General features: G+C 50.4%; 1 protein-coding gene across 1 annotated transcript in view; it reads right to left on the bottom strand.

The window, feature by feature from the left end:
• The window catches only part of Mtcl2 (microtubule crosslinking factor 2), a 69,225-nt gene that overhangs the window by 8,571 nt on the left and 33,533 nt on the right, over nucleotides 1-27,121 (bottom strand). The window contains exons 4-14 of the mRNA XM_021156739.3: nucleotides 22,246-22,308; nucleotides 20,349-21,524; nucleotides 17,669-17,809; nucleotides 14,215-14,340; nucleotides 12,067-12,297; nucleotides 11,787-11,891; nucleotides 10,747-10,914; nucleotides 8,658-8,909; nucleotides 4,789-4,860; nucleotides 3,811-3,881; nucleotides 1,117-2,467 (exon numbers count right to left, since the gene is read on the bottom strand). Coding sequence (XP_021012398.2) covers nucleotides 1,117-2,467; nucleotides 3,811-3,881; nucleotides 4,789-4,860; nucleotides 8,658-8,909; nucleotides 10,747-10,914; nucleotides 11,787-11,891; nucleotides 12,067-12,297; nucleotides 14,215-14,340; nucleotides 17,669-17,809; nucleotides 20,349-21,524; nucleotides 22,246-22,308 — 3,756 coding nt within the window. The remainder of the gene's footprint in view (nucleotides 1-1,116; nucleotides 2,468-3,810; nucleotides 3,882-4,788; nucleotides 4,861-8,657; nucleotides 8,910-10,746; nucleotides 10,915-11,786; nucleotides 11,892-12,066; nucleotides 12,298-14,214; nucleotides 14,341-17,668; nucleotides 17,810-20,348; nucleotides 21,525-22,245; nucleotides 22,309-27,121) is intronic.

Genomic DNA, 27,121 nt, shown 5'->3' with positions numbered 1-27,121 from the left:
TTAGGGGCTTGAGCAAGCCAGGCAGGTGCTCTACCACTGAGCTTCATCCTTAGTTCCAATTTACTCTCTGTTTGCTTCTTTGTGTCAGGGTCACACTGTGTAGCTCCAGCTGGCCTTGAATTCACGATGTAGCCCAGGCTGGCCTCAACCCTGGTGCTTCAGTCTCAGCTATCCAAGTGCTGGGACTAAGGGCATGTGCTATCATATCCGGAGGACTGAGGATTCCAGATTCACTTTTGATGTGTATTTAGGTACATTCATTCTTTTTCTTTATTATTTGTGTGGGGGTGTGTGTGGGGGGTTGTTTGTTTGTTTTTGAAACAAGGTTTCTCTGTGTAACCCTGGCTGTAGAGAAGCCCTGCTGTAGAACCCAAATACTCTCCCAGCTCTGCCTGCCTCTTGCTAGGCAAGCGACACTCTACAACGAATCTTTCTCTCCTCTTCTCAACAGTGAAAGATGTGTTGTGCTTCTCAGCGACACTCTACAATGAATCTTTCTCTCCTCTTCTCAACAGTGAAAGATGTGTTGTGCTTCTCAGTGTCGTGAGGATCCGATCAAACAGGGCACATAAAGGATGTGACGTGGTGCCCACTAACATGTCTCAGTAACACACTCCTTTCTCCTTTCTATCTCTTTTTAAGTGTTGGGATTGAATTCAGGGCTTCCCTGTGCTAGGCGTGTGTTTTTACCATCAAACCACACTCTAGCCCTGAACTGCTGTTACTTTCCTTCTAAAAAAAAAAAAAAAAAAAAGACATATTTTTGGCCCATGCCTTTAATCCCAGTACTTGGGCACTTGGAGGCAGAGGCAGGTGGATTTCTGAGTTCGAGGCTAGCCTGGTCTACAGAGTGAGTTCTAGGACAGCCAGGGCTACACAGAGAAACTGTCTCGAAAAAACAAAAACAAAAACAAACCAAAAAACCAAACCAAACAAAAAGGACATATTTAAGTACACACACACACACACACATACACACACAGAAAGTTCAAGGCTAGCCTGGGCTACATGAAACTTTACAGAAGAGAAGCAAAACACAGAACATCACAAAACAGAAGAATTTGAACTTTCTAGGCTAATCCCCCATTCTGAAAGAAGGGTAAAGTCCACCCATACCTCACTGGGAAGGATCAAGGATCCATCTCCATCCCGAAGGACGCCATCCTTCCCCACCTGGGACAGCATGGTGGGTCTGACCTCTTCGCTACCACCTGCCTTAGCTGCCTTCTTGTTCAGGATCCTGGCTACACCCTCGGGTTGATGGTAGCTGGCTGGCGAAAGGGGCTCTGGTTTCTTGGAGCTCTCCTCGCCTGCTGCAGTAGTGGGGCTCGGTGCCCGGCCACACACGTTCCGGAAGAACTCCTGAACAATGCCATACTTGGGAGGCTCAGGTTTGGTTCGGGCCTCAGACATGCCCAGTTTCCACACAGACTCGGTGCTCCCAGAGTGCTCCACCACACTAAAGAGGCTAGAAAGCCCATCATTGATGTTCCTCAGTACTGGGCTATCCCGTGTGGTGGTGGAGCGAGCCCAGGCGGAGCCATTTTGCTTGCCCTGGTGCAGGTTCCATAGGCTGCGGTCCTTGGTGCTATCCAGCTTGGACACCGATCGCCTCTGGAGCTTGGGTGAGCCGTATTTGGGTGAGCAACATGGCCGCTCAATGCGAGAATGGACCTTGTCCAGGGAAGAAGAGATCTGCTTGCTGCGCACAGACACAAGCGAGGAGCTGCGGGGTGACCAGCTCTTGCTGTGGAGGCTGCTGCGGGGTGGGTCGGTCTGAAGACCTACACTGACCGTCCGAATGGTCTGGGTGCCCACGGTGGCCACGCCTACCGTCTGGCTGGATGTGTTCTTTACCTTCCTCTCCAGAGAGCCAGAGCGCATGGCCTGCCGCACGCAGTTGGTGATCTCCTTCATGTCGTCACTCATGTTGCCCGACATCTCAAAGTCATGCAAGGCTGCGGGAAAAGCAGGTCCGGAACCCGAGGTGCTGGCTCCGGATCCTCCATCCAGCCGCTGCCGAGAGAAATTGCAAAGCCACCGGCTGTAGGAGCTCTCGGCCAGCCCGTCAGCCTCGGCTGACTCCTTGGGCTTGGCGGTGGTGAAGAGGAAGCCTGGCTCAATGAGGATCTTGCCCTCCTTGTCATGGACCACAGGGACACCCAGGCGCCGGGCCACTGGGGGACTGTAGTAGACTCGGATTCCCGTCTTGTCTGGAGCAGTGTAGCTGCGCTGCATTTGCCTCCCTGCAGGTTCCTGACAGGCCAAGCTACCAATGTGGCTACAGTCCCGGGTGGAAAGCCCCGCCTTCTCCTTGGCGTCTTTCTCAGGCTCCACCGGCTCAGTACTCACAAAGGCAAAAGCAGGGCCGTTGGGCAGCTTCTTGTTCCGGGCATCCCCGCCAGCAAGGTACGGGGAGCAGTCGAGCAAACTTTCAAACTCAGACATGGAGGAGACTGATTTGGTCCTGGGAAAAGTAAAGGAAGAAAATGGGGTTAGTGGGAAATAACGCGTCAAGCACGCTAGTCTACTTACCTGAACATGCACGTGGGGACCAAGCCTGTCTTGCCTATCTCTTGTAGACATCTGGCTGCTGCCTCCTCAAACCCTCTCTACACGCTTAAGTAGCACAAACACTAGGATCATGGTTGGCCTCTAGGCAGTGGAAGGCAGAAACAGCTCTTTCAATCCCCAGAACACAGCCCTTAGCACACAATGGTGGAATCTGGAGTTAAGTACCTGGCCTCCTCACACCCATGCAGGGGGAGCTCTGAGGGGTTCCGCCTCTGCTGGCTTCCAGGTTCCTCAGCAACCCTGAGTTCTAGCTACCCCGTGACATCTTGGTAGGATCCCAGCCGCTTCCCCCCATCTTCCCACCCCCATGGATCATTTGAAATTCCTTTGATCTGCTGGCTGCCTTCATTCCCTATTTCACATCGAGGTTTGGTTTGCTACTGGAATCCTCTACCACACATGACTGGTCACTGTGTGGCTCTGTGAGCATCTCCAATTCACCCACTAGAGAGAGGGAGGCACCCAAGGCCCCTGTGCTAGGAATGGCAGAGTTAGATCTACACCTGGCCTTCAGACTCCAGTGAGCCCCTCACTCTAGAATGTTCTGTTCTGTACTGTTCCTCTCTTCTTTCATGAAGGGTCTTTTTATTTATTTATTTATTTATTTTTTGGGTTTTTTTTTTCGAGACAGGGTTTCTCTGTGTAGCCCTGGCTGTCCTCGAACTCACTCTGTAGACCAGGCTGGCCTCGAACTCAGAAATCCGCTTGCCTCTGCCTCCTGAGTGCTGGGATTAAAGGCATGCGCCACCACTGCCCAGCTCATGGAGGGTCTTAATGATGAGAATGCTATTGTTGCGTATCCTCTTGGCCATAGCATAGTAGTAGGCCCAATAGACACTGCCCAATAATCCCCCAAACGGATATCTACCATGATTCAAATTCCAGGGAGAAAAAGAGAACCCTCAAAGGAGCCAAATGGCTTCTTTGTCAGCAAGTGCAGCTAAGGCCCCAGTTTTCCATACCCAGAATCAACATTAAACTGCAGCCTGCAATCCTTGTGCAATCCCAGAATCAACATTAAACTGCAGCCTGCAATCCTTGTGTCCCCAGGCTCTCCAGCTCCCGAGTGCCTGGGGTCCCGGGGTGGGGGGAGCATCTGGTGGCTCTCCCAACTCTCATGGGGGTGGGAGTGGACACACGGAGCAGGGGAGTAGAGAGAGTCAAAGCCAAAAGTCTACAGGGCATGGGCCAGAGCTGTGGGGTAGAGGACAGAACTGGGGGATGAGCGGCCAGCACCTCTTTAAGCCGGTTCCCCCAAGCTCAGCTTCAGAGACACCCTCCTTGTCATGGGTCTTCTCACTTCGTGCCTGTCAAAGGAAGAGACAAGAAGATCAGTTCTGGTGACCAGTGTGTGATGGGTGATGACATCAGACCCGAGTGGGAACTGAAACCAAAACTCCACACGTGAGTTGTCTCCTCTGGAGGGTAAGATGCAGTCAGTAGCAATCTAACTGTCTGGACCATTACCTCTCACCCCCTTACAATGGCAATGGGAGCCAGGCTCAGGTATCTTCAGTGCAAAGAGGGACCAGAGAAAGAGGGACCACTTGAGACAGAACTTTTTCCATGACAGCCACTGTACAGTTGATGGCCATGACAGTGATTGTGAGATTTTCCCACTCTGGGTCTAGAGACACAGCCCTTGGGGCCAATGAAGCACATCACTAGCCCTGTAAGCTCCTCAAAATCCTCTCTGCTTCAGTTCCCCAGAATAGGCTTTTGGCTTTTGTAGCCCCATATCCTGAGTGGTGTGCCATTTCTTCACGCCATCACGAGGAGGGACAACATGAGGGGCCTGTATGTACCCTTTGTTCCTCAGCTCTGTGTTCTATGAACAGTCCCCCTGACCTTATGTGTGAATTCCTCCAGTGTCACCCCACTGACCCACTCAGGATGAGGCCAGGGCAATGAGCAACTGGGGCCCAGAGATGGAGAGTGACTCACCCAAGACCACACAGCTACTTAGAAGGCCTGCTTTCTGTTGAGGTATAACTGAACTGGCCTCGGGCTTCTTCCTCAGCAGAGAACCCTTCCCAAGTCCACATCCATGGACAGCAGTCATGGGGTAGTGACTCTGGGGCTAGGGAGCCCAGGGTGTAGGGAGGGTGTGGCTTCTGGGACAGAGTTAGCATCCCTCTGTCACATTTCTCACAAGCAAGGAATTTTCTGGTACAGTCAGGGCCAATAGGATGTGGGTAGCAGGGATGCTCTCACCTCTTTCCAGCTGTTATCTTGCTTCTCCATGTCTGAGTGCTTCAGGACCCAGGGCTCGGCAGCCTTCTGCAGCTGAGAAAGATAAAAGAGTGTATGCTGGCGGGCAGGGCCACTCCCCAGTCTCAATTCTATAGGCCACATGACCCACTCACAACATATGTCCGGCTTTGGCATCTCACTAGGTAGTACCTCTGAGCCCCGCACAAGGTGGATTTGGAAACCAGTAATACAAACAGCTACTGGCAGGCATCTTGCTGACCTGGCTGATAGAGTTAACAGTGCTATTGCTACATTACTCTGTATGGCAGTTCACAGAACAGCTAGGGCGGCAGACAAGCAATAGCTATTTCCCTCGTGGACCATGCTGCGAACCTACTGAGTCCTGAGGTGTTTCCTGGAGTACCACAATTCCAGGGGCCCCATTTGCATGTGCTTATCAGCTCATTTAGTCCTCATAGCAGACATAGGAGCCAGTACGACTGAGATTATTTCCAAGTAGCAGGTGAGAAGATAAAGTCAACAGAAGGAGGGCCCAGATGTGGAGCAGTTCAGACAGCAGCTGAGATGCCGGGCACCGCATCACCACTTTGCTCCCACAGGGGGCGACTTGCCCTAGTTTCCCCAGGGCTTCCCCAGTGTTAGTAAGGCTCACATTCCCCCCCACAAACCTTTCAGTTCTGAAAAAGCAAGTAGGCTTTGCCTTCCATTTCCCAGAGATCCAATGAAGTCCTAAGCAACACCAGGACAGGCTGGCTCCCTGTTTGCACCTGAACCCCCATCTCAAGCTTTGCTTACTAGGAACCCAATGTAAGACAAACAGAATGGGGAGGGGGGAGGGCAGCAACAAAAGTCACCTCAGCATGAATGAACAGCAATCACAGATGAAGATGTAAGCTAAGGCCCAGTGGGGGGGGGGGGGTACCTAGGAACAACGCACCATTCTTGTGGCTAGCTCTTTTATTCCCTTGGCTGTCCTGAGAGATAAGAAGATTGAACAGCCATCCTCCATGTGTAGATGAAGCCCAGAGATCAGAGGGGATTTGATTAGAGCTAGGAGCCCCTTTGTGGTGGTTTGAATAAAAATGAGACCCATAGGTTTATAGGGAGTGGCACTGTTAGGAGGCGTGGCCTCATTGGAGGAAGTGTGTCACTGAGGGGGGGGGGCAGGGCATTTGAACTTTGAAATGCTCAAGCCAGGCCCATTGTCACTCTCTCTTCGTGCTGCCTTTGGATCTGGATGTAGAACTCTCAGCCACCTCACCAGCACCAAGTCTGCCTGCAGGCCACCAAGCTGCTCGACATGACGAAAAGAGAGGAAACCTCTGGAACAGCCAACCAGCCCCGATGAAATGGTTCCTTCTAAGAGCTGCGATGGTCAAGGTGACTCTTCGTGGGGAAGAACACTGACTAAAGACACTCCTCCTATCTGTTGCTCTGCAGGTTGCTTGACGGAGCTAGTTTCATCTAGAGCACAGCTTATACGGATGTTGGGGCTGACCTCTGTCATCCTAGCTCAGGAGAACTGAGCATGCCAGGCTAGTCTGGGCCAAATATTGAGATATGCAGTCTCAAAACAAAGAAAGAAAGAAAGGACAGGGGGAAGGGAGAAAGGAGGAGAAAATAAGAAATACAGGACGCAGCTTGGGTTTGAACGGAGGGAAACAAATCATCAAAAGGTTGCAGGAGCCGAGCGAGGAAGCCAGCACATTCCATAGGTAGGCGGCGCTGCTGGGAAATGAAGCACAAGAGCAAGCACCCACGAGCTGGCAGGTCCCAACGGTGTGCTCACCCCTCACTCAGCAGGTCCCAACGGTGTGCTCACACCTCACTCAGCAGGTCCCAACGGTGTGCTCACACCTCACTCAGCAGGGCATTGATTTGGTTAATGATTTCCAAATCATTAAAAAATGATATTAAAAGTTAGGCGGTGGTGGTGCATGCCTACAATCCCAGCATTTGGGAGGCAGAGGCAGGAGGATCTCTGTGAGTTTGAGGCCAGCTTGGTCTACACACAGCAAATTCCTGGACACTTAGAGCTACACAGAGAAACCCTGTCTCAAAAAACCAAAATGATGAAGAAGAAGGAGGAGGAGGAGGAGGAGGAAGAGGAGGAGGAGGAGAAGCAGCAGCAGCATTCATAGACAGGAAGTGGCCAGATGGTACAAAAAGATGCTCTGATCAGCTTTCCACATGGCACAGGGGATGTGGTTTGATTTGTGGGTGTACCAAGCCTGAACTTTCCACATATAGACACCAAGAAAACGTGACCCTCAGAGGTACAATACTTCTCCAGCTAGTGAGTGTGATAGTAGAGAAAACCCAGTCCCCTGCAGGGGGTCAGCTCAAATCAAGAATCTACCAGATAGGCCGGGTGGTGGTGGCGCACGCCTTTAATCCCAGCATTTGGGAGGCAGAGGCAGGTGGATTTCTGAGTTTGAGGCCAGCCTGGTCTACAAAGTGAGTTCCAGGACAGCCAGGGCTATACAGAGAAACCCTGTCTCAAAAAACAAAACAAAAAAAAAAACAAAAAACAAAAAAAGAATCTATTAGATGTTAGGGCTACAGAGATGGCGCAGTTAAAAGCACTTGTTTCCGGAGGACTCAGGCTCAGTTCCCAGGACCCACACGGCAGCTCACAACCATCTATAACTGAGAAAATCTGACACTAGCCAGAGAATACCGGCAGGAATATGGTGTGTGTACATGTAAGTAAGCAAGCAAAACATTCATCTATATAAAACCAAGTAAATCTTTAAAAAAAAATCCAACAGATGTGAGGAGCTGGCATATTTCTGTCCTGTCAGAAACAGGACATTTTGGCTCGTTCTTCTCTTCTGGGAAGTGGCCTTACAGGACTGAGAGGTTTAAAATGGTGGGCTGACAAGACAAAGATGATGGCTCTCAGAGGGATGCTCACTTTCCTCATTAGGTGAGTCCAAAGACTGGAGGGTCATAAGAACTGACAAGAAAGAAACAAAGCGGGTCTACACACTGCACACAGACAGACAGACACAAGAACAGTGGGGAACCCCCCCTGAAGTTCTCTTTCTCTCACTCTCTATCCATGTGAGAGCCTGTGACTACAGCATTGCAAATACTGTTCACATACACACCTGTGCACAGGATAGTAGAGGGCTGCTTTCTGCTGGTTTGTTTGTTTGGTTTGTTTTTTTTTTTTGAGACAGGGTTTCATGTAAACCAGGCTGGCTTCAAACTCACTAAGTAGCTGAGGATGATGACCTTCTGCCTTTACCTACCAAAAAAATGACAGCCATGAGCTGCCACACATTGTTCCTGTGGTGCTGGGAATCCAGCCCAGGGCTTCATGCGTGCTAGGGCAGTGCTGTAACAACTGAGTGACATCGCCTGCTCCAAACCAAACATGGAGCCTGGACTCTGTCCATGCAGAATGAATGGGAGTCAAACAGCAGTTAAACTGAGCAAGGCTCTCCTCGGAAGACAATGACTTAATTAGTGAAAACCAAACCAGACAGAGATCCCTCCACAGATGTATACCTGAGGGGCAAAGGGAGGGAGCCAGACGGAATAAGGATTTTGTAATACTTAGGTCTTGGTTTCCCTCTCTGGTCTGAGGACTCTCGCTTTCCTATGGGAACCACTCTTGGCTCTCCCTTTTGGGTCCTGGGTCTCGACAGGCCCCACGGATGGGCACATGATCGACACCTGCTCAGTGAGAACTCGTGAGACAAGAGCACTTCCTTATCACAACTGCTAAGATGTAAGATACGATAGGAAACGTCAGCCTTCACCGAAGCTGCCATGTGGTGTGCTGGGAAGGGAAGAGCCCGACTCTGGCGGCTTCCCCTGCGCCCTGGGCTCCAGCTATCACTGCACCAGAGCCTCCTCACCTGACTGAGGCGGTTCTGCAGCTCCTTCACCTGCTGCTCCACCTGCTGCTTTTCTCCCTGCAGCCGCTCCACCAGCTGCAGCTTCTCCTGGCTCCAGTGGCGCTCGCTCAGCTGCAGCTGCCGCGTCAGCTCCATGACGGCGCTGTAGGACTCTGCCAGGAGGTGTTGCTGCTCCTCCCGCTCTCTCTGCAGTGCAGCCTTCCAGTCCGGCCCGGGCCTCTCGCTGGCACCCTTCCCAGCCTTCAGCTCCATCTGCAGGAAGAAGCACAGCTAGCTGGATAGTGGCAGGGGACACTGGCTCCAAACCCATACCGGGGAGGTCTTCGGGGACTCTCTGTGCTATGGACCCCTTTCCACATACAAGACTGACCCCGAACCCAATGTTCTCTTCCTAAGCCTCTGTAAGCAAAGCACCACTTCCTGTCCCTCACTGAGGCTCCAAGGGGCTAGGTAAGCATTCCACATCCTGCAACAAAAGGGAGAGCCCCAGCTACTGATAACCAAACACTTATCAATTCTTACCAGCAGCACCAGCTTCCACGGGTGGAAGACATTCTTTATTCCCCACTGCTACCCCTTGAAAGCTGGGCCTCACCTTATCCCAGAGGCCCTGCACAGGGAGATGTACACACAGTCACATAATACGCTGGCACAGGAATGGTCCAGCATATTTTTCTCAGCCTCGACCTCATCATGGGGAGGCAGGAAAGAAACATACAGCCTCAAGTCTCACTGCCCATGGATCTAGAACGCCGATCCTTATGAGGCTAGTCCGAGAGCCAGAGCTCCTGGGACGGCTGGGCCTGGGGAGCAGTGAGGGGCAGAGGGGAATGCTGGAAGGGAGATGGGTACTCACAGGGTGAGGAAGAGCGCAGGGCTCAGGGAAACTCAAGGAGTCTCCACACACCAGGCGAGGGTGGAAATGCACCCATGGGAACAAGGAGGTCAGAAGCCTGGGGGGCAAGAGCAAGCCTGCTACTTAATACCTAGGAGAGAAACCTAACTCCTCTGGGCCTGCTTGGCCATCTGGCCAGCAGAGACCTTCAGAGTGCCTGTCTCCCATGGCCACAGATGGCAAGGAAGGCACCCGGAAGCCAAGATGTGCTGGAGGCGGCCAGGGGCCCAGTCCGGAGAAGCAGAGACAGCATTTCTACCTTCCTATTTGTCAGATCAGAGTCGGGAAACAACTTGCCCCCAGGCACACAGCAGATGCCAGCCCCCTGGGGATGCTGGTGAGAGCGCTCTTAGTCAGGCTGGGTGGCTGGAGGGTAGACCCCGATTTGAGTATGAGGAACACATTAGAGCCAGGTAGCAGGGGCTGGGAGTCCTTAGGAGGAAGGAAGAAAACGAATGAGGGAGGCAGCCAGCAGAGCCCAGACAGGAGTGTGCAGCCTGTTACCAAGTACAGGTGTGAGGGCAGAGGACGCCCTCGTGAGTCAGGTCCTGAGCTTATGTGTACTCTTGAAATGGGTACAGTCACGTCACAGACACCTGGCGACCGTGGGACCCAGGGAGACATGGCAAAGCCGTTTGTCCCACCAGGGTGAGACTCAGAGGGAAACGGCAAAGCCTTCCTCTGTGTGTGGGTGATGTTACTAGTGTATGAAGATGTCCGCCACAGCAGCCCCCTCCAACATTCGCAGCCTGGAGACAGCTCCCCTAGAGAGCGCTCCTGCTCAGATTAGCTGAGCTTGTCCCCTGGTACTGTGGTATACCATAATCCCCGCCTCCCGGTGGGTTATCTGCATCAATGACCACCAACTTCATGGTAAATAAGCAGAGTTTCCAGAGCTCCATAGAGAGTCCAGATCTGATCCCAGCTACCTGTGTATCCTTGTGTCTGTCTTTTCTTCACCCTCTCAACACTCTAGTCCGGTCTAATAGGAGCCATGCAGAATGTGACGCGCAGGCTGGCGTGGAAGCGTTCTGTGAGTCCACAGTGCAGCCTACATTCCTGTCGATCTCTCTGGGGCACATGGTGAGGTGCAGGGGACCCTGTGCATCCTTAGCATCCTCCTCCGAGACCTGCCTGTCTAGATCTGGGCCGGGAAAAAGGAAGGGACTGTCCCTAACAAGCAGGGAGGCTTACCTGCGAGGCGTGGCCCTTGAGCTCTGCACGCTCTGTCTCCCAGGTGGCCTTGGCCTTTGCGAACTGCTGCTGAAGTTCAGTCAGACCCCGACGCTCATCCCGGAGCAGCCAGCACAGCTCCTTCAGGGTGACCTTCATGTCGGCCAGGGTCTTGATGTACTCATTAGGCTGCCGGCAGAGTAAGGCCTGGTCAGGAACTTTGTGAAGGCAGGGAGGGCAGCCCTGGCATAGCAGACACACCCAGGAGTCCAGCTAGGGCCCTACCAGCTCCAGAGAGTTCTCCTCAGGTCCTGTCACCAGTAAAATGGGGCTGAAGGCCTGTCCTAAATAGCTCAGCTGAGCAGCAAGTCTCATACACAGTGAATTCTATTCCAGGAGCAGCTACTCTGCCCAAATGCAGAGAAACAACCTCACCTAGGCTTAGTGAGCACCAGGCTGCAGGTCTCTCCTCTCTGGCTGATGTCCCTCAAATGGCGCCAGACTGGATCCCAAGCCCCTTTCCTGGTTCCTTTCACACTGCCCGCCCTCACTCCAGCTCACTATAGAACCCTAGGGGGTGACTCCACCGCCCTCTCCAAACTGTGGTTTGATTTGACAGTTCTTACTTAAGGTCTCTCTTCATATGTCCCTGGCCTGGTATATCTTCACCCTCCCACAATGTCCCACTGACCAGCGCCACTCCAGCGCACCTTGCCACACCTATGCACATGCTGTCCTCTGGGTTCAATATGGCCTCTTTTTCCCTATTCTGAATTGGACAAGCCCCTCTTCATCCATGGAAACGCACGGACACGGGACCCCCATTCTCTAACACTGTTTCCTATACAACAAACAGATGAACTGCTTCCCTTACTTGTGACATCGGCCTTCTGTCACTACCCTGGCATGTCCCCCTAGCACTGAGAAACTGGTGGGCCAGAATCCAAGCAATAAGCATCCACAGACCCTGTGTCCACTCAGGACTGAGAAGATAGCAGGAAGCGCTCATTAATGAACGAGTTACACACAGTTAAGGTAGGACCTGAAGGGGTTAAACACACCGTGTTCTGGGGCCAGCTGTCCCCTGTGCAGGCCTTGTTATCCGAGTGCTGGGCGTTCATCTCCTCTTCCTCCATCAGCAGGTACAGTTCCTTCATGCTGTTCACCTGGTTTGAGAAAACCACATTCAACAGACCTTCAAAGGATGGAGACCCCGGCGGCAAGCAGTCCAGATAGCACGTGACCCACTCCCCAACCCCGTACTGTTCGGGGCAAGAGGCAGAACTCAGGTGCCACGCCCCCCTTCTTCCAGCCCAGCGCTAAGGCTATGCTCAGCGGTACCTCCAGGAAGTCATCCTCCTCGCTGGGCAGAACCTTGCCCTGCCGCCAGCGCTTCAGGAACCACCGGAGCTTCATGAAGAGCAGCAGGAAGTTGTGCTTGAACTGCTGGGACTCCTGCACCAGGATGTTCTTCTCTTGGCTCCAGAACTTCTGCTCCAGTCGTCGCTGGAGGCTCAGACTCTGCAGCTCAAACTCCCGTCTCAGCAGCGCCCTCTGCTGGTCTTCCTTCAGCTGTCATTGACAGGGGTGAGCAAAGGAGACCCCAGTTGATTGCAGAACCAGACAAGGGTAGAGGGGCACACTGATGGCAAGTGCCTACTGGGGACCCCCGCCAGGGCTTCTACCGCCAGCAGCCCATTGTATCCTGGGACGAAGAACTCTCACAAGCAGCAGCAGTGGGCTGGAGAAAGCAGTCACTAAAGTGCCCTCCAGACAAGCATCAGAGTTCACTCTCCAGAACCCACCTATGGAAAGCTCAGCTGCCCAGCGTAGTCTCATAGGTGAGCCCAGGTGCCAGGGAGGGATCCCATCTCAAAACCCCGAGCAAACAGCCTGAGGAACGATCTCTGGACACCATACTCTGAGCACCCACAGAGCAGCAGGTATTTCCCACGTGCTCATACTGGTGAGTGGGGACTGCAGAGAGAGGGTGGGTGCAGAGCAGAGGCATGCTGGGTTAAAGAAGGCTGAGAAACAAGAAGCACCCCAGGGAGTAAGTAACACTGGTTCACAGCTAAGGGAGCCAAAGGCCTGGGATGTACAGCTCTGAGCAAAGCACGTCTGCTCTGTGCTCCTGTCTGCCGTCTGCCTGCCTCTTCAGCTCATCCTACCACTCAACACCAATCGGTAAAGTGAGGGTATCTTATAAGGGAGGAGTATGAGGCCTGCAGGCTTCCACGAACCATCCAGTGAGGTGTTTTTTAATTTTTACACTCTCTTACTGTTTTGTATGTGTATGGGTGCCGTGGCATGTGTGTGCTGGTCAGAAGACTCAGGCAGGTTAGCTCTCTCACGTGTGGGTCCTGGGGATCAAACCCAAGTTGTGAGGCTTGGTGGCAAGTGTCTTTACCCATCTCACTAGTCTCAACATTAAAGTTTAAGAAATGTTATTACAAGGGCTGGAGAGATGGCTCAGCGGTTAAAAGCACTGACTGCTCTTCCAGAGGTCCTGAGTTCAATTCCCAGCAACCACACGGTGGCTCACTACCATCTGTAATGGGATCTGATGACCTCTTCTGGTGTGTCTGAAGACAGCTACAGTGTACTCAATATATATAAAATAAAATGAATCTTTTTTTTTTTTTAAAGAAAGAAATGCTATTATAGATCTGATCCACAGCCAGGCTTGATATGGGCACCATTTCACAGACAGGAAACTGAGGCCAAGAGATGAAACAAGAGCTGGAGAGATGGCTAAGTGGTTAAGAGTACTAGGACCCGGATTCAATTCCTAGCACCCACATTAGGCAGATCAAAGGAAACCTGACACTTCTGGTCTCTGCAGACACCTACACAGACATGCATATATACACACACACATACACACACACACACACACACACACCCCTACATAGGCATGCACATATACATACACATCTACATGTAATTAAAAGTAAAAATTCTTAAAAATTAAAAAAAAAAAAAAAAGAGATGAAACAGAGACAGGCGTGGTGCTGAATGTCTTTAATCCCAGCACCCGGGACACAGAAGCAGAAGGATTTCTGTGAGTTAAAATCAACCCAGTCAACATACCAAGTGGACAGCCAGGGCTACACGGAGAAACTCTTTCTCAAACAAACAAACAAACAAACAAACAAACAAACCCAACAAAGCAAGACCCAGAAATATTAAACAGGCTCACCATCACCCAGAAAGCTATTACCATGTAATTGGCTCCAGCTCAGCCTAGCTGCTGACAACCACAAACTGGCAGAGCGCGGGGGTGGGGAAGCTTGGGTTTCCCCAGTGTTGCCCCTTCTTTTTAGTAGTGTTTCATTTCTTCCTATGCTGGGAACAGAACCCAGAGCTTCTCACGTGCTGATCAAGTGTTCTACCAAAGAGCTATCCCATGGTCTCTTTACCTTCCCTTCTGAGACAAGCTGTAGTAAGTAAAAAACCAAAAAACACAAACCTGCGGTACAAACCCACCTGGACCATTTTCTGGTTGAAGCTGTCAGCCTCCTCCTTCCGGAGCTGCCGCTCCTGGGACAGTTGCTCTTGCAAGCCCCGGAGGCTGTCGTGGGCCTCGGCCAGGACCAGCTGAAGATCCTTGATCTGCAGGAGAGAGGTGGGGTGGGGGGGACAGACAAGGAGGAAGGAGAAGACACAGGCTGTGGTCAAAGAACAGCAGCAGTAAGGAGTCAACAGAAAACTGGACGGGAGTCACCTCTACCAGGCACAGCACTGTCCTTGCCTAGCAGGTCATCAGGACAATTACACAAATCAGTACGTGTCAAATCCTCCCAATATAATTTTAACATTTCTCTCTTGCAAATGTAGCTGCAGAAAAGAAAAATCCTGTGCAAACTAAATGTAAGTCACAATGTTGTTCATAGTCTCTTTAATTGATCAAATTAACTGATTAAATGTAATTGATTACTTCTTTCTGATGTAGAGTCTCACAGGCTGGTGGCAAACTCCTGAGCTCAAGGTATCCCCTGCTTCAGCTCCCCCAGGTAGCTGGGGCTATAGGTGCTTGCCACTCCCAAGCTAGGGCACTGTCTATAATTACAAATTTAGACGCAATTTAAAAGATAAGTGAGGTTTCCGATGTGTTTAGTGGATCCATATGTGTAAAGTTCCATTCAGATGTTCAGTCACAGATGCTGTCTTTGTGCGTTGTTACATAACAGAACTATGGTGAATGTCGGTGTGGTTAACTACAGAATGATCTTGATTTTCTTTGTATCTTCATGTAATAATGCTGCCCAGAAATTTAATTGTGCTTATTTGTGGGTTTCAGTGACTATGGAGTAAGATCATTTTTAAAAAGTTAACCAAATTCTCCATTTTCTGGGGGAAATTGTGTTTTAAAAGCATTTAGAGCTAAATGAAGTTAATTTGTTCTTGGGTTGTCAAGATGGCTCAGCAGATAAAGGTGCTTGCAGCCAAGCGTCAGGACCTGGGTTTGATCCCTGGGACCCACATGGTGGGAGGAGAGAACCAACTCCTATAAACTGTCCACTGACTTACATACCATGTGCACATACCCACACACTAGATAGATAGATAGATAGATAGATAGATAGATAGATAGATAGATAGATAGATAGACTAGTAGGGAACACAGACGTCTAGAGTCTTCTTATGATTCTAGATGTTACTTACAAAACAGGAAGTCATGAGCTTGAGGCCAGTGTGGGTTACATAGCAAGACCCTGCCCAAAGCACCAAAAGGGAGAGAAGTGTTCAGTTTGTCAAAAGACATAGGCACCCATTCTCCTTCCTTTCTCCGTCTCTGCCCTTCCCCATGTGTGTGTGTGTGTGTGTGTGTGTGTGTGTATGCGTGGGTGGTGCATGTGTGTCCCTGTGTGTATGTGCATGTATGTGCATGCATGTGCGGTGCATGTGTGTATCCATGTGTAATGCATGTATGTGTGCATGTGTGTGCAGGCATGTATGTATGTGTATGCATGTGTGGTACATGGGTGTGTTCATGTGCTGTGCATGTGTGTGTACACACGTGTCTGCTTGTGTGTGTATGTGAGTGCATGTGTGTGCACTGGTGCTGGGGATTGGGCATAAGGCTTCACACGTGCTGAGCAAGTGCCTCATCACTGAGCTGCAGCCCCATCCATCACTACTTTGCTGTTATTCCCCAGTAACAACATTTTTTAGATGAGATGAAGTGGGCATGAAGCAGGTGGATCACCGGAACCTGTGAGTTTGAGGCCAGCCTGAGCAACACAGTAAGACTCCATCGCAAAAGACAAGTATTAAGTGTTTCTGGTAACAGGAATGCTGACTCTAACACGCTGCACAGGAACAGAAGGGTGGACATGGTCCCAGGCATAGCAGGTTCCTGCTGTGAAAAAAAATGTGGCCAATAATATAATTTGGCAGTCTCTGCGGTGATACGAGGCGTGTCTTGTACATCTGCTCTGTATTAAAAATCTTTGCAGATCTGGGCAAAGTGTCATGTGCCTGTAATCCCAGCACTTGGAAGTTGGGAGGCAGGAGGATGGTAAGTTTGAAGTAAGCATAATATAATTACTGAGACCCTGGCTCAACAAAGAAACAAAAAAAACCTCTTAAATAGAAGTCAGGCGCCTGCCCCTGCACATCGCTCTTGAACTGGGGGTTGACACTGTGCTTAGTCATAGCTACTCGGTAAGAATGAAGGAAACGGGGCCAAGGTGTAAAAGAGCCAACACAAACAAACAAGCCTATTTTCTTCTCAGAAAAGGAGATCTAAGCATCTCAGGTTGCTTCATTGTAGTCATCATCCTCTTCTTCCTCCTCCTCTTCCTCCTCTCTCCGTTCCCTTCTGTCTATCCATCTTCTGACTGGGGATCAAAGCTAAGGCTACACAGCACTACAGCTTAGCTCCTTGTCCAGACAGTGCTTTTCTTTTTTTTCTTTATTTTTTAAAGAATTATTTATTATATGTAAGTACGCTGTAGCTGTCTTCAGACACCCCAGAAGAGGGCATCAGATCCCATTACAGATGGTTGTGTGGTTGCTGAGATTTGAACTCACGACCTTTGGAAGAATAGTCGGTGCTCTTAACCACTGAGCCATCTCTCCAGCCCCAGACAGCACTTTTCCTCTTCCTCCTTCGCCATGGTTATGAGGACATCCAGACCACCTCATTAGGCAGTCGGACCCTTCAGTTCCAGGGAGCTTCCCAGGCTCAGGAGGACAGGGAACTTCTCAAAGATCAGAGAATCTTAGCAACTCTAGGAATTATAAGTGTTGTGGTGGGAAAGCCGGGCCCATGGGAGTGGACGTGTCGAAGGTCACACCACCAGACCAGCAGGGTGACTCAGCACTCAGGATCCCTGAGTCTATGTAACTTGTCACGGACACCGACCTCATCCTCACCCGTGGAGGCCAGGCCAACAATCCTATGAGGCTCTGTCTGTGGCAAACCTGACAATTTTTGAGAGTGAATAGACGTACCTGAGAGTCACAACATGAACTCAAACAGCCTAAATGGAGAGGCCATTGCTTCTCTGCTACATAAGTTAGTCATTTCAAGATGGTCTCCAGTTCAGCACTCCTGCTGCCTCAGCGTCCTGACGCTGGGATTACAGTTTGATATCATGTCCCATATCCAGCTAAGCTTCCTCTAACTAGACCACGGGATTGATTCAAATTCCCTTTTCTCTTTTGTTCTTTCTCTTCTCTTCTCTTCTCTTCTCTTCTCTTCTCTTCTCTTCTCTTCTCTTCTCTTCTCTTCTCTTCCTCTCTCTCTCTCTCTCTCTCTCTCTCTCTCTCTCTCTCTCTCTCTCTCTCTCTCTCTCTTTCTTTCTTTCTTTCTGCCTTGGCTGTCAGAAGTTTAAATGCTTAAAACCTATACCATCCTCCTCCAAGGGCCACCCTGCCTGCTTTCGGGAGGCAATCGGCTTCCACCCAACAGCTTGCTTAAGCCTAGACCCACCTCAGAGGCATAGGAATCATTATCTTCAGCTCGGTAGGGCCTGAAGTTCCGACTAGGGTCAGGCTTGGACTCCAAGTCCCCGGCACGGAAGGCCTCTCGGATCCTGGGCTCCCACTCCAGCAGGTCTCTGAAGTCAGGTGGCTACAAGCAGAAGAGATCCATAGGGAGAGGCTCAAGGAGTGCAACAAAGGTCCCCACCAGGCCTCCGCCATATAATGGGCTTTGTCCACATGAGAGGGAGCCCGGGTGAATCGACCTTCCCAGGGTTCGAGGCCGCAACTCATTTGCTTATTGCATGTGGGGCAAGTGGAAACATTAATTTTGTGAATGGCTCTTATGCAAAGCCCTCTGAAACAATTCTATCACCCTGTCAGTGACCTGTGTGGTCCCTGCTCACTCTTATTTCAGGAAGAGGGAGACTCAACACGGGTCTCCCCATGTGTTTCAAGAAGCGATCTGAAGCCACATCAGCACAGTTGAAGCTGCTACCGCCCGGTCCCGTGCAGTGCAGGGCCATACACAGCAATCTCCCGCCATTCTCTCAGGATGAAAACCACACCATTCCACGCTCTCTGCAGCCCAGCCTCACAACTCTGTCCTGTTCCTTCGACCTACCGTGTTCCTCCTCTTAATGATCTGAGCCCCTTCAAGATCTAGGACAAGTTCCTGGTTGATAAAAACCATTTCTCATGTCACATTCACAGGCTTGACAGACTGATTAATTAATTCCCCCTCGCTAGGCGGTGGGACCTTTCGAGTGGGGCTCCTATCCCTACCTGGTTCTACAGACCACCACCCATCCCGTGCTAAGTACAAAGGGTGGGGACCATCCACAAGGTATCCCAGCCTGCGGACAGGGAATGCAGGGCGTGAGGAAGCACACTGCCCAGCGACAGTAGCCATAACATGAAGCTAAGAGGGCAAGCCCAGGCACAGGAGAGGCTATGTGGGGAAGGGTCAGAGGGGCGCTCCCAGGATGCAGCTAGCCTCAGGCATCTGAGATGTGTAACTACAATGAAGGAACTGCAGCTCAATCCTATGCTTTGTTAATTTAATTTTTAAAATTTGTCTTGGGAGTTTTGGGTTGTTTCTGTTCTGTACTGGGGATAGAACCTGTGCTGCCTACTAAGGCTGGTCCTTTACCATCGAGGCACATCCCCACATGGATGCTGCACATGACGGTCGTACTGAACATCACCAATCAAGACGGTGTACAGAGACATCGGCAGGAAGTGGTAGGTAGGGACACGAGGTGTTTGTTTATTTTTATATTTTGCTTCAAATGTTTCCATATTGCTTTTGCACTAATGCATTTTAAATTTTTCAACAAGTGTCTTTTCTGTTTTAGTTTTTCTGGGTAGCCTGTCATGGGTATCAAGACTAAGCTTCTCAAAAGTTGATCAAAAAGTTTAAAATATTTTTTAATTTAATATTATGGGCTGGTGGTGGGCGGTGGTGACACACACCTTTAATCCCAGCATTGGGGGGGGGGGAGTGTGGGGGGAACAGAGGCAGGCAGATCTCTATGAGTTCAGAGTTAGCTTGGCCTACAGAATGAGTTCCAGGACAGCAGGACGACACAGTGAAACCCTGCCTCGAAAAAACCAAAAAGAAGTGGGGTGTAGGGATCTGGCATGCGAGCTTACCAGGTAAAGGTATTTGCTACCAAGCCTGACAACCTGAGCTGATCCCCAGGACCATCTGAGACTGACTCCTGTGACCACCACATGTGCACAACGGCTCCCCCTGAATCCCACCAAATACGTGTAATAATTTTAGTTACAAAAGAGATGGAAAAAGGAGGGGGCTGCCCTAGAGAAATGGCTCAACAGTTAAGATCCATTGATGCTCTTTAAAAGGACGACCTGAGTTCAGCTTCTAGCACTCTAGTCAAGGAGCTCACAACCACCTTCAACTCTAGCTCTGGGGGCTCCAGCACTTTGCTCTGCCTTCTGTGGGTACACACACACACACACACACACACACACACACACACACCTGCACACATGCAAACTTTCTTTCTTTTTTTTTTTTTTTTCTATTTTTTTCCCCGTTATTCAAGACAGTTTTTTTCTATGTAGCCCTGGCTGTCCTTGAACTCAGAAATCCGCCTGATTCTGCCTCCCAAGCACTGGGATTAAAGGCGTGCGCCACCACGCCCAGCTCAAAAATGTTTTTAAAAGAAGGGGCCGGGGATGTGACTCAATGGTAGGGTTCTTGCCTTACATGTACGAGGTCCTGCATTGTGTCCCCAGCACTGGAAGAGGAGAGGGAAAGAGAGAAAACCGGGGGAAATTTAGCAAAAAGATAGGACCTCAGAATTAATCCCTATCCATAGTAAACGCATACCAGGCAGTTTGCTGAGTCGGCAGGCTTATTCCTAGTTAGGTGAGAATAAATAATTTTATTTTTCCTGCCTGTAACAGCAAATAGTTGGCTAAGGGAACACAGCCAGGCACTGCTGTGTTTAGTCTATAGAATTCCATTTATATAAAGCTCAAAGACGAATAAAACCAGGAGGTTATCCCAGAGAACAGGGAGATGAACCATGGCTGCCTTAGGGCTGGTTATGTTCTAGGTGATGACCAGGACTGCTCCCTGCAGGGCAGTTGTGAAGTTGTGTACCTGGGGCTTTGTGTCCTTCTGTCATGTGACTGGTTCAGAACATGTAGCATCTTACCTGGAAGTCAGAGCCAAGGTCTTTGGACAGCATGATCTCCTTAGCAGGGCCCTGGGAGCCCAAGGCAGGCAGAGCAGGGAAGGGCTCGGGCTGCTCCTTGCCAGAGCTCCCCAAGGCCACATCTGCCTTGCGGGTGAAGGCGTTTAGCTCCTGTTGCAACACACTCAGCCGCACCAGGATGGCATGTATAAGCTTGGCATCCCTGGGGCCCTCGCTGTTGTCAGGCGCCTCGTGCAGTCGCAAGTCAGCACACTCATTGTCCAGGCACAGGCGGAGGCCGACTGAGAAGCCATTGGCATCAGCCACCAGGACGTCGATGGCCTTGCTGACCAAAGCGGCCTGTTCCCGTAGGCCGGGCAGCGCTTCGGCCTCACGGGCCCTGCACAGCCGGGCGGCGTGGGGCTCCAGCGTCTCACCCAGAGGGGCAGGCACGCACTGCGCAGAGTCCCCAGCCTCAGCGTCAGTCTCCAGCATGGGGCGTGTGCTCTGGCAGGAGGCCAGGTCACAGCGCTGCAGATTGGAGAGGAGCACGCGGTTCTCATACTGCAGCTTCTTGACCTTGCCGCTGAGCTCGCCTATCTGCAGCTTGGCGGCTGCCAGCTCCTCCTGCGAGGGCTCGCTGAGCACCGAGCAGCTGTCCTCCGACAGCGTCACGTCCAGCTCGTGCTCTGAGCGGTATTTGGCCAGCTCGTTCAGCAGCAACTTGTTCTGGTCCTCCAGCTCGGCTGAGGAGCGCCGCAGCAGCTCAGCCTCCTCTTCCACGAACTGCAGATGGCGCCGCAACTCGGCTAGGCTCTCCCCGCACTCACCACCCAGAGAAGAGAAGGCCAGCCTGGCCTCGGGACCCCCGCCACCCCCGTGGTCCTTCATGTCGTCCATCTCAGCTCGCAGGCCTCGGTTCTCTACCTCCAGCTCCACGATGCGCCGGCTCAGCAGGTTGGCCTCCTCCTCCACCAACTTCAGGTGCACCTTCAGCTCAGTCTCACGGGAGTGTGGAGCATCCGCCAGCTCCTCTGCCGACAGGGCTGCATCCAGGTCCCCATAGAGCGATCTGTACTTGAGCAGCTCCTCCTTCATGCTGTCGTTCTCTTTAGCCAACTTGGTGAGCTTCTTGCACATGAGGGCCGACTCCTCCTTTGCAAAATGTAGCTGGCACTTCAGGTCTGCGCTATCCTCCTTCAGCCCAAGGGTCACAGAGACAGGCAACAACAAGGAAGGTTAGTGTCAGCTTGGACCCAGCCACAGGATTCTGGGGTGCCCTGACTGTCGGAGAACACAGGGGTGAATCAGCTTGGCTCTCAAGGCCTGGAGGCCACAGGATAGAGAGCAGGGACATCGATATTGAGAGCCCAGGACACACTACCTACAATCTGGAAGTCTGGGAGCAGGTGACCTTCGGACATGTGACTATGGCCATTCCTGCCCCATCTATAAAAGTGGGCAGAAACATTGTTGTCACACGATGACTGTTAAATGGGAAACCGTTCAAAAGGTGCCCTGGCTGCTAACAGGATTCTGGCCTGTGCACAACATGACATTTTTTATCTAGTTCTTCCAACAAACCCACAGAACAGGAAGGCATGAGGAAACAGACTGGAAAGCTGACGTGATTTGTCTCAGTCGGGTGGCAGTCAAGCTGCAGAGGGACTGACTCCCCGTGGGTCTATCTGTCCCTATGTTGGATTATCAACTTGTGGTTCCAGGAGTGTGTAAGGATGGGGTCGGAGTGGGCTTGGAGGAACTAAATAGGGAAGCCAAGAAAATGCATAGGGGAAGGAGGGCAGGAGAGACATTGGAAAGGGATAGGGACCTCTGGGGGACTACTCAGGACACTTGAAGTTGGTCTGGGCATCCAAACTACCAACTGCAGGGAGCGTGAGGGGTACAGAGGTCCTACCTGTGCAGTAGGCTTCTTATCTGTCTTCCCCAGAGACCGGGTTCCTCTTTTCTTCAAGGAATGCTAAAGGGAAAGAAGAAAACAAACTGAAGGGTCACAAAGATGACACACATCCAAAGAGGTGTCATAAAACAGAGTCACACTGAGGGTCCCCACTCAGCCTGTATGTGCTAACCATCACCCACAACGGAACCAGGGATCACCAAGCACCTTGTGCAGGAGAGAATGACCACAAGTACTGGAAGAAATGACTAGGCTGGGTGTGGTGGCGCACACCTTTAATCCCAGCACTTGGGAGGCAGAGGCAGGCGGATTTCTGAGTTCGAGGCAAGCCTGGTCTCCAGAGTGAGTTCTAGGACAGCCAGGGCTACACAGGGAAACCCTGTCTCGGAAAAAAAAGAAAAAAGAAAAGAAAAGAAAGAAAGAAATGATTAGACACTGGCACAGGGGTGCAGTACCCCACTGCACCCATCTGGCCTCTGTGGTCCTATTGGCTGGAAATCAGAATTTGTGCTCTTGTTCATCTTTGATGTTTGGGGCTTTTATTCCCCCCAATTATACTACAATTACATCATTATCTCCCTTCACTTCCTTCGCTCTAACCCTTCTCACGCATCCCCTCCCCTGTTCTCATGGGAATTTATGGTCTTCAAATGTTGCTACATATATGTGTGTTCCTAAATATATAAACACATCCTGCTCACTCCAGATGTCACGTGTATGTATGTTTTCATGGCTGTCGCTGGTCTTTCATCCCCTCATCAGAGGTTTCCCGGGCAAATCTCAGAGGGTGGAGCACATAGCAGTGAGCTAGACAAATGAGATGCTAAGGATGCTGTGGACAGAAAGCCCTCCAGGCGGAGGACCATTCTTAGTGGTGCTCGCTGGCCAAGGGGGTCACTTTATGTGCTCTTCTTGGGTGGAATCACATCTAAAGACTATCCCAGGTCCCCACTAGCTCCAGCTGAGGCCATCTATGTGATGTGACTCACTCCCTCAGAGCCAAAGGGGCTTGTCCCTAAAACTGCATGCAAGTCTCCGCCTCACGGGAAGTGACATTTCGTAGGACCCCGAACACAGGATGAAGACTAACTAACAAACAAAATACGGGTAGAAAACTAGAAACAGCACAGGAGACTCGATCATTTCTGAAAATGATCGAGAGAGACTAGCAACAAATGAGGATTGAAAAACCCAGAAGCGTTGGAGGGAGGGAGATCAATGCATTGATTACACGGGTAAACACTGCATGGAACACAAAACAGGACAGCAAACCATGCTGTGCAGCTCAGGGGCAGAGCACAAAGCCCCAGTTCCCATCCCAGAGACAGACAGACAGACAGACAGACAGACAGACAGACACACACACACACACACACACACACACACACACGCACGCACGAGTGCATTAAAAAATAGGCAATGAGCTGGGGGAAATATCTGCTATAGGAAAGCGGGTTAGGAATACAAGAAAGAGCATAGAAGTCAGGCCCAATGAGGCAGGAGAATCATAAACCCAAGGCCCGCTTGACGGTGTGACAGATTATGACCTTGTCTCATAATAAAAAGGCAAATGAAAGACTAAGGAATACAGTCCACTGATAGAGCTTGCCCAGTGTGCATGGGACTCTAGGTTCAGAGAAGGAAAAAACCAAAACCAAACAAAATGGTTTATGAGGGGAAAACAAACAGATCTTAACCCTGAGAAGACACTCGGCGCTTCTCAGGAGGGAGACACCCAGAGCAATGCTACTGGGCTGAGCCTCTCACTGATCAGACTAGGGAAACCCTGGGCCCCCTCACAGTACATCCTACTGGTGAGGCTCTAGCTAAACAAGAAGGTTCAGTTGTTGCTGGCATGAGTGCAAAACAGCGTAAGCCGCACAGAAGGGAATTTGAGGAAATGCCACAATAATTAGTGCTGCAGTTACTTGTTTAAAAAAAAAAAAATCATTCACTTCGACGCATGAGTCCACTGAACGCTTCCTTCCAAGAGAGGATAATTCACGCTGGCAGCGTTGGAAACCACAGGTTGCTCTCAACGTTCTGAGTTGAGCTGCCCACTTGGATTTCTGAAAATGCTCCCAGTTGACTTTAAATATATGCTCACCCCCAACCCTCACCTCTCATTCCCCACCCTTGTAGGCAAACCTCTGACATAACACAAACTTTGCTTAAAATTTATTTGTATTTTATGTGTATGGGTGTTTTGCCCACATCTTTGTATATCACATGTGTGCAGTGCCTATGGAAGCCAGAAGAGGGCGCTAGATCTCCTGGACCTGGAGTTAAAGAGTTGGCTGTGAGCTGCCATGTGGTACTGGGAATTGAACTTGGATCCTCTGGAAGAGCAACCAGGGCTCTTAACTGCTGAGTCATCTCTCCATCTCTGCGAGCCCTGTTTTGCTGAAACAGAGGAGGGAAGGAACTTGACCAGAATTCTATAGCAAATACAAAGTCAACAACCTAAGACCATTTCTTCTTCTTCTTCTTCTTTTTTTTTTTTTTTTTTTTTTTTTCAAGACAGGGTTTCTCTGTGTAGCCCTGGCTGTCCTGGAACTCACTTTGTAGACCAGGCTGGCCTCGAACTCAGAAATCCGCCTGCCTCTGCCTCCCGAGTGCTGGGATTAAAGGTGCGCGCCACTACCACCGGGCTCCTGACATCAATTCTTGACATAGCTCTTGACTGAGTTCCAAAGGCTTGGTAGGAGAAAATGCATCTATGATTGGGGCCAGCATGGACCCTAGTGGTGTAGTGGTTTTCAACCTGCACGGAGAGAAGAATTTCCCGGGGGATTTAAGAAAATACCAATGACCAGGTACCACGTCAAAGATTCTGCAATAACGGGCCTGGGTTGTCTCAGCCACTGAAATGTAAAGTAGCTTCCCAGGAAAGCAGGTCAGCTCTATCATGTGTGTAAGTGTGTCCGCATGGGTGCACATGTGTGTGTACATGTGTGTGAGCATTTATGTGTCAGGCACAAATGCATGTGTGCATATGTTTTCATGTATGTGGAGACTAGAGGACAACCTTAGGTCTGTGTTCAGAACACCTCTATCATTTCATCCTGTTTTTCTGAGTCAGGGTTGTTCATTTGCCTGGATTATGCTAGGCTAACTGCTAAGGATCCAGGGAGTTCCTTACTGAGTCTGGGGGTTGTTATTGTTGTTGTTGATTTGTTTCTGTTTTTTTGTTTGTTTGTTTGTTTTTTGTTTTTTTTTTTTTTGTTTTTCGAGACAGGGTTTCTCTGTATAGCCCTGGCTGTCCTGGAACTCACTTTATAGACCAGGCTGGCCTCGAACTCAGAAATCCGCCTGCCTCTGCCTCCCGAGTGCTGGGACTAAAGGCGTGCGCCACCACGCCCGGCGATTTGTTTCTGTTTTGTTGGTGGTGGTTGCTTTTCATTTTTGGTTGGTTGGTTGAGTTCTCATGACAGGGTTTCTCTGTGTAGCCCTGGCCATCCTGGAACTCTCTCTATATATCAGGCTGGCCTTGAACTCAGAAATGACTGTCTCTGTCTGCCAGTGCTGAGATTAGAGGCGAGCACCACCATCACCTGATGTGTCTGGTGTCTTCACATCTTCTCGGCCTACTCTAAGTGAGAACTTTGGGAACACAAATGAGGCAGGAAGGTGGAGATGAGTTTGAATACACCAGGCTACCTGAAGAGATCTTGGGAAGGGGGCCACAAAACAAGCCCTTCACAGGAGCTGCTACACCAGGGTAAGGGCCCTGGTAGGGAGCTCAGAGGGAGACTACCACAGAGTGATGAGGTGGTGCTCTGGGTCAGACTCAGCCTTAGAGAAGAACTGGGCTTGCCAGTCTGGTTCTGGGGACTGGTGCCTTGGCTGTGGTGTCAGTTCTGGAGAACCCACACATTGAAGAATCCATGACTTAGGTGATCACAGCTCCACCAAGGATTGAAGAGCCTAGGCTATCTAAGGACCCCAAGAGGTTCAAGCTATCACATATGCACCCATGAGATGATATAAAAAGCCAGTAGGAACGACTGGGGGTCATGATAGTGGCTGACACAAAGCTGGAACACTCTGTGAAGAGAAGGAAATAATTTACAAATAAAACCTCCAACCCAATATGGCCTCCAGATGAGGAACAGAGGAACAAACTATGGTGTGTCCACACGGTAAAAACTTACTCAGTCATGAAAGGAACAAGATCCTGATGCCCAGGCAGCATGGGCACCATGAAGACACCATGTGAGCCAGGCCATCCTGACATGGCAAGCACTGTTGTGTAACAATCTCCTCCTAGCTTAAAACATTCCACCCTATTGGAAGTTCCTTACACAAGAAGACAACTCAAATAGATTCAGGAAGTTCCTGAAACTGACCAGATTCACTAGGCTCCTTTTCTGCCAGAATAAATATTAAGAGCTGAGAGTCCTTCTCACATGACATGAAACTGAATTCCAAGGATTCTTAGAGGAGGAAAGTTGCACAGAAGACTCTGAGAGCAGATCACCTGCCTGGAAGAGGCTTAGACCAGAGTTGCTAAGAAAGGACTCGCTCTAACCTGTTGAGCTGCCTACAGGTTGTGCTGTGTGCTCCAGGTTCCCAGCTTTTGTGAGCTGTCACCTGTGCTGGGGTAAGCAGCTGTCTGTGAGTCATTTCTGGTAAGTAACTCCCATAAAACCTGTTCTTTCACAATGTTGGACTATGGTGGTATCCGTACTTTGGCTTATCATGGTATCCCTATCTGAGGTGAACAGATGTATGTGTTTTGTCTCCCCAGTAAAAGTTTTGTCACACAACAGGCACATAGAATCAGGTTTCATTTCTACAAAATGTCCAGACCATGCAAATTCTCAAAGATGGAAAATATATTACTGATATCCCAGAACTGAGGAGGGAGTGT

This window comes from Mus caroli, unplaced genomic scaffold (genome assembly GCF_978045245.1).
Source record: "Mus caroli unplaced genomic scaffold, Mus_caroli_1 scaffold_2, whole genome shotgun sequence".
NCBI classification, from domain to species: domain Eukaryota; kingdom Metazoa; phylum Chordata; class Mammalia; order Rodentia; family Muridae; genus Mus; species Mus caroli.
Note: the sequence above shows the minus strand (reverse complement) of the source record. Positions and strands in the feature narration are given on the sequence as shown.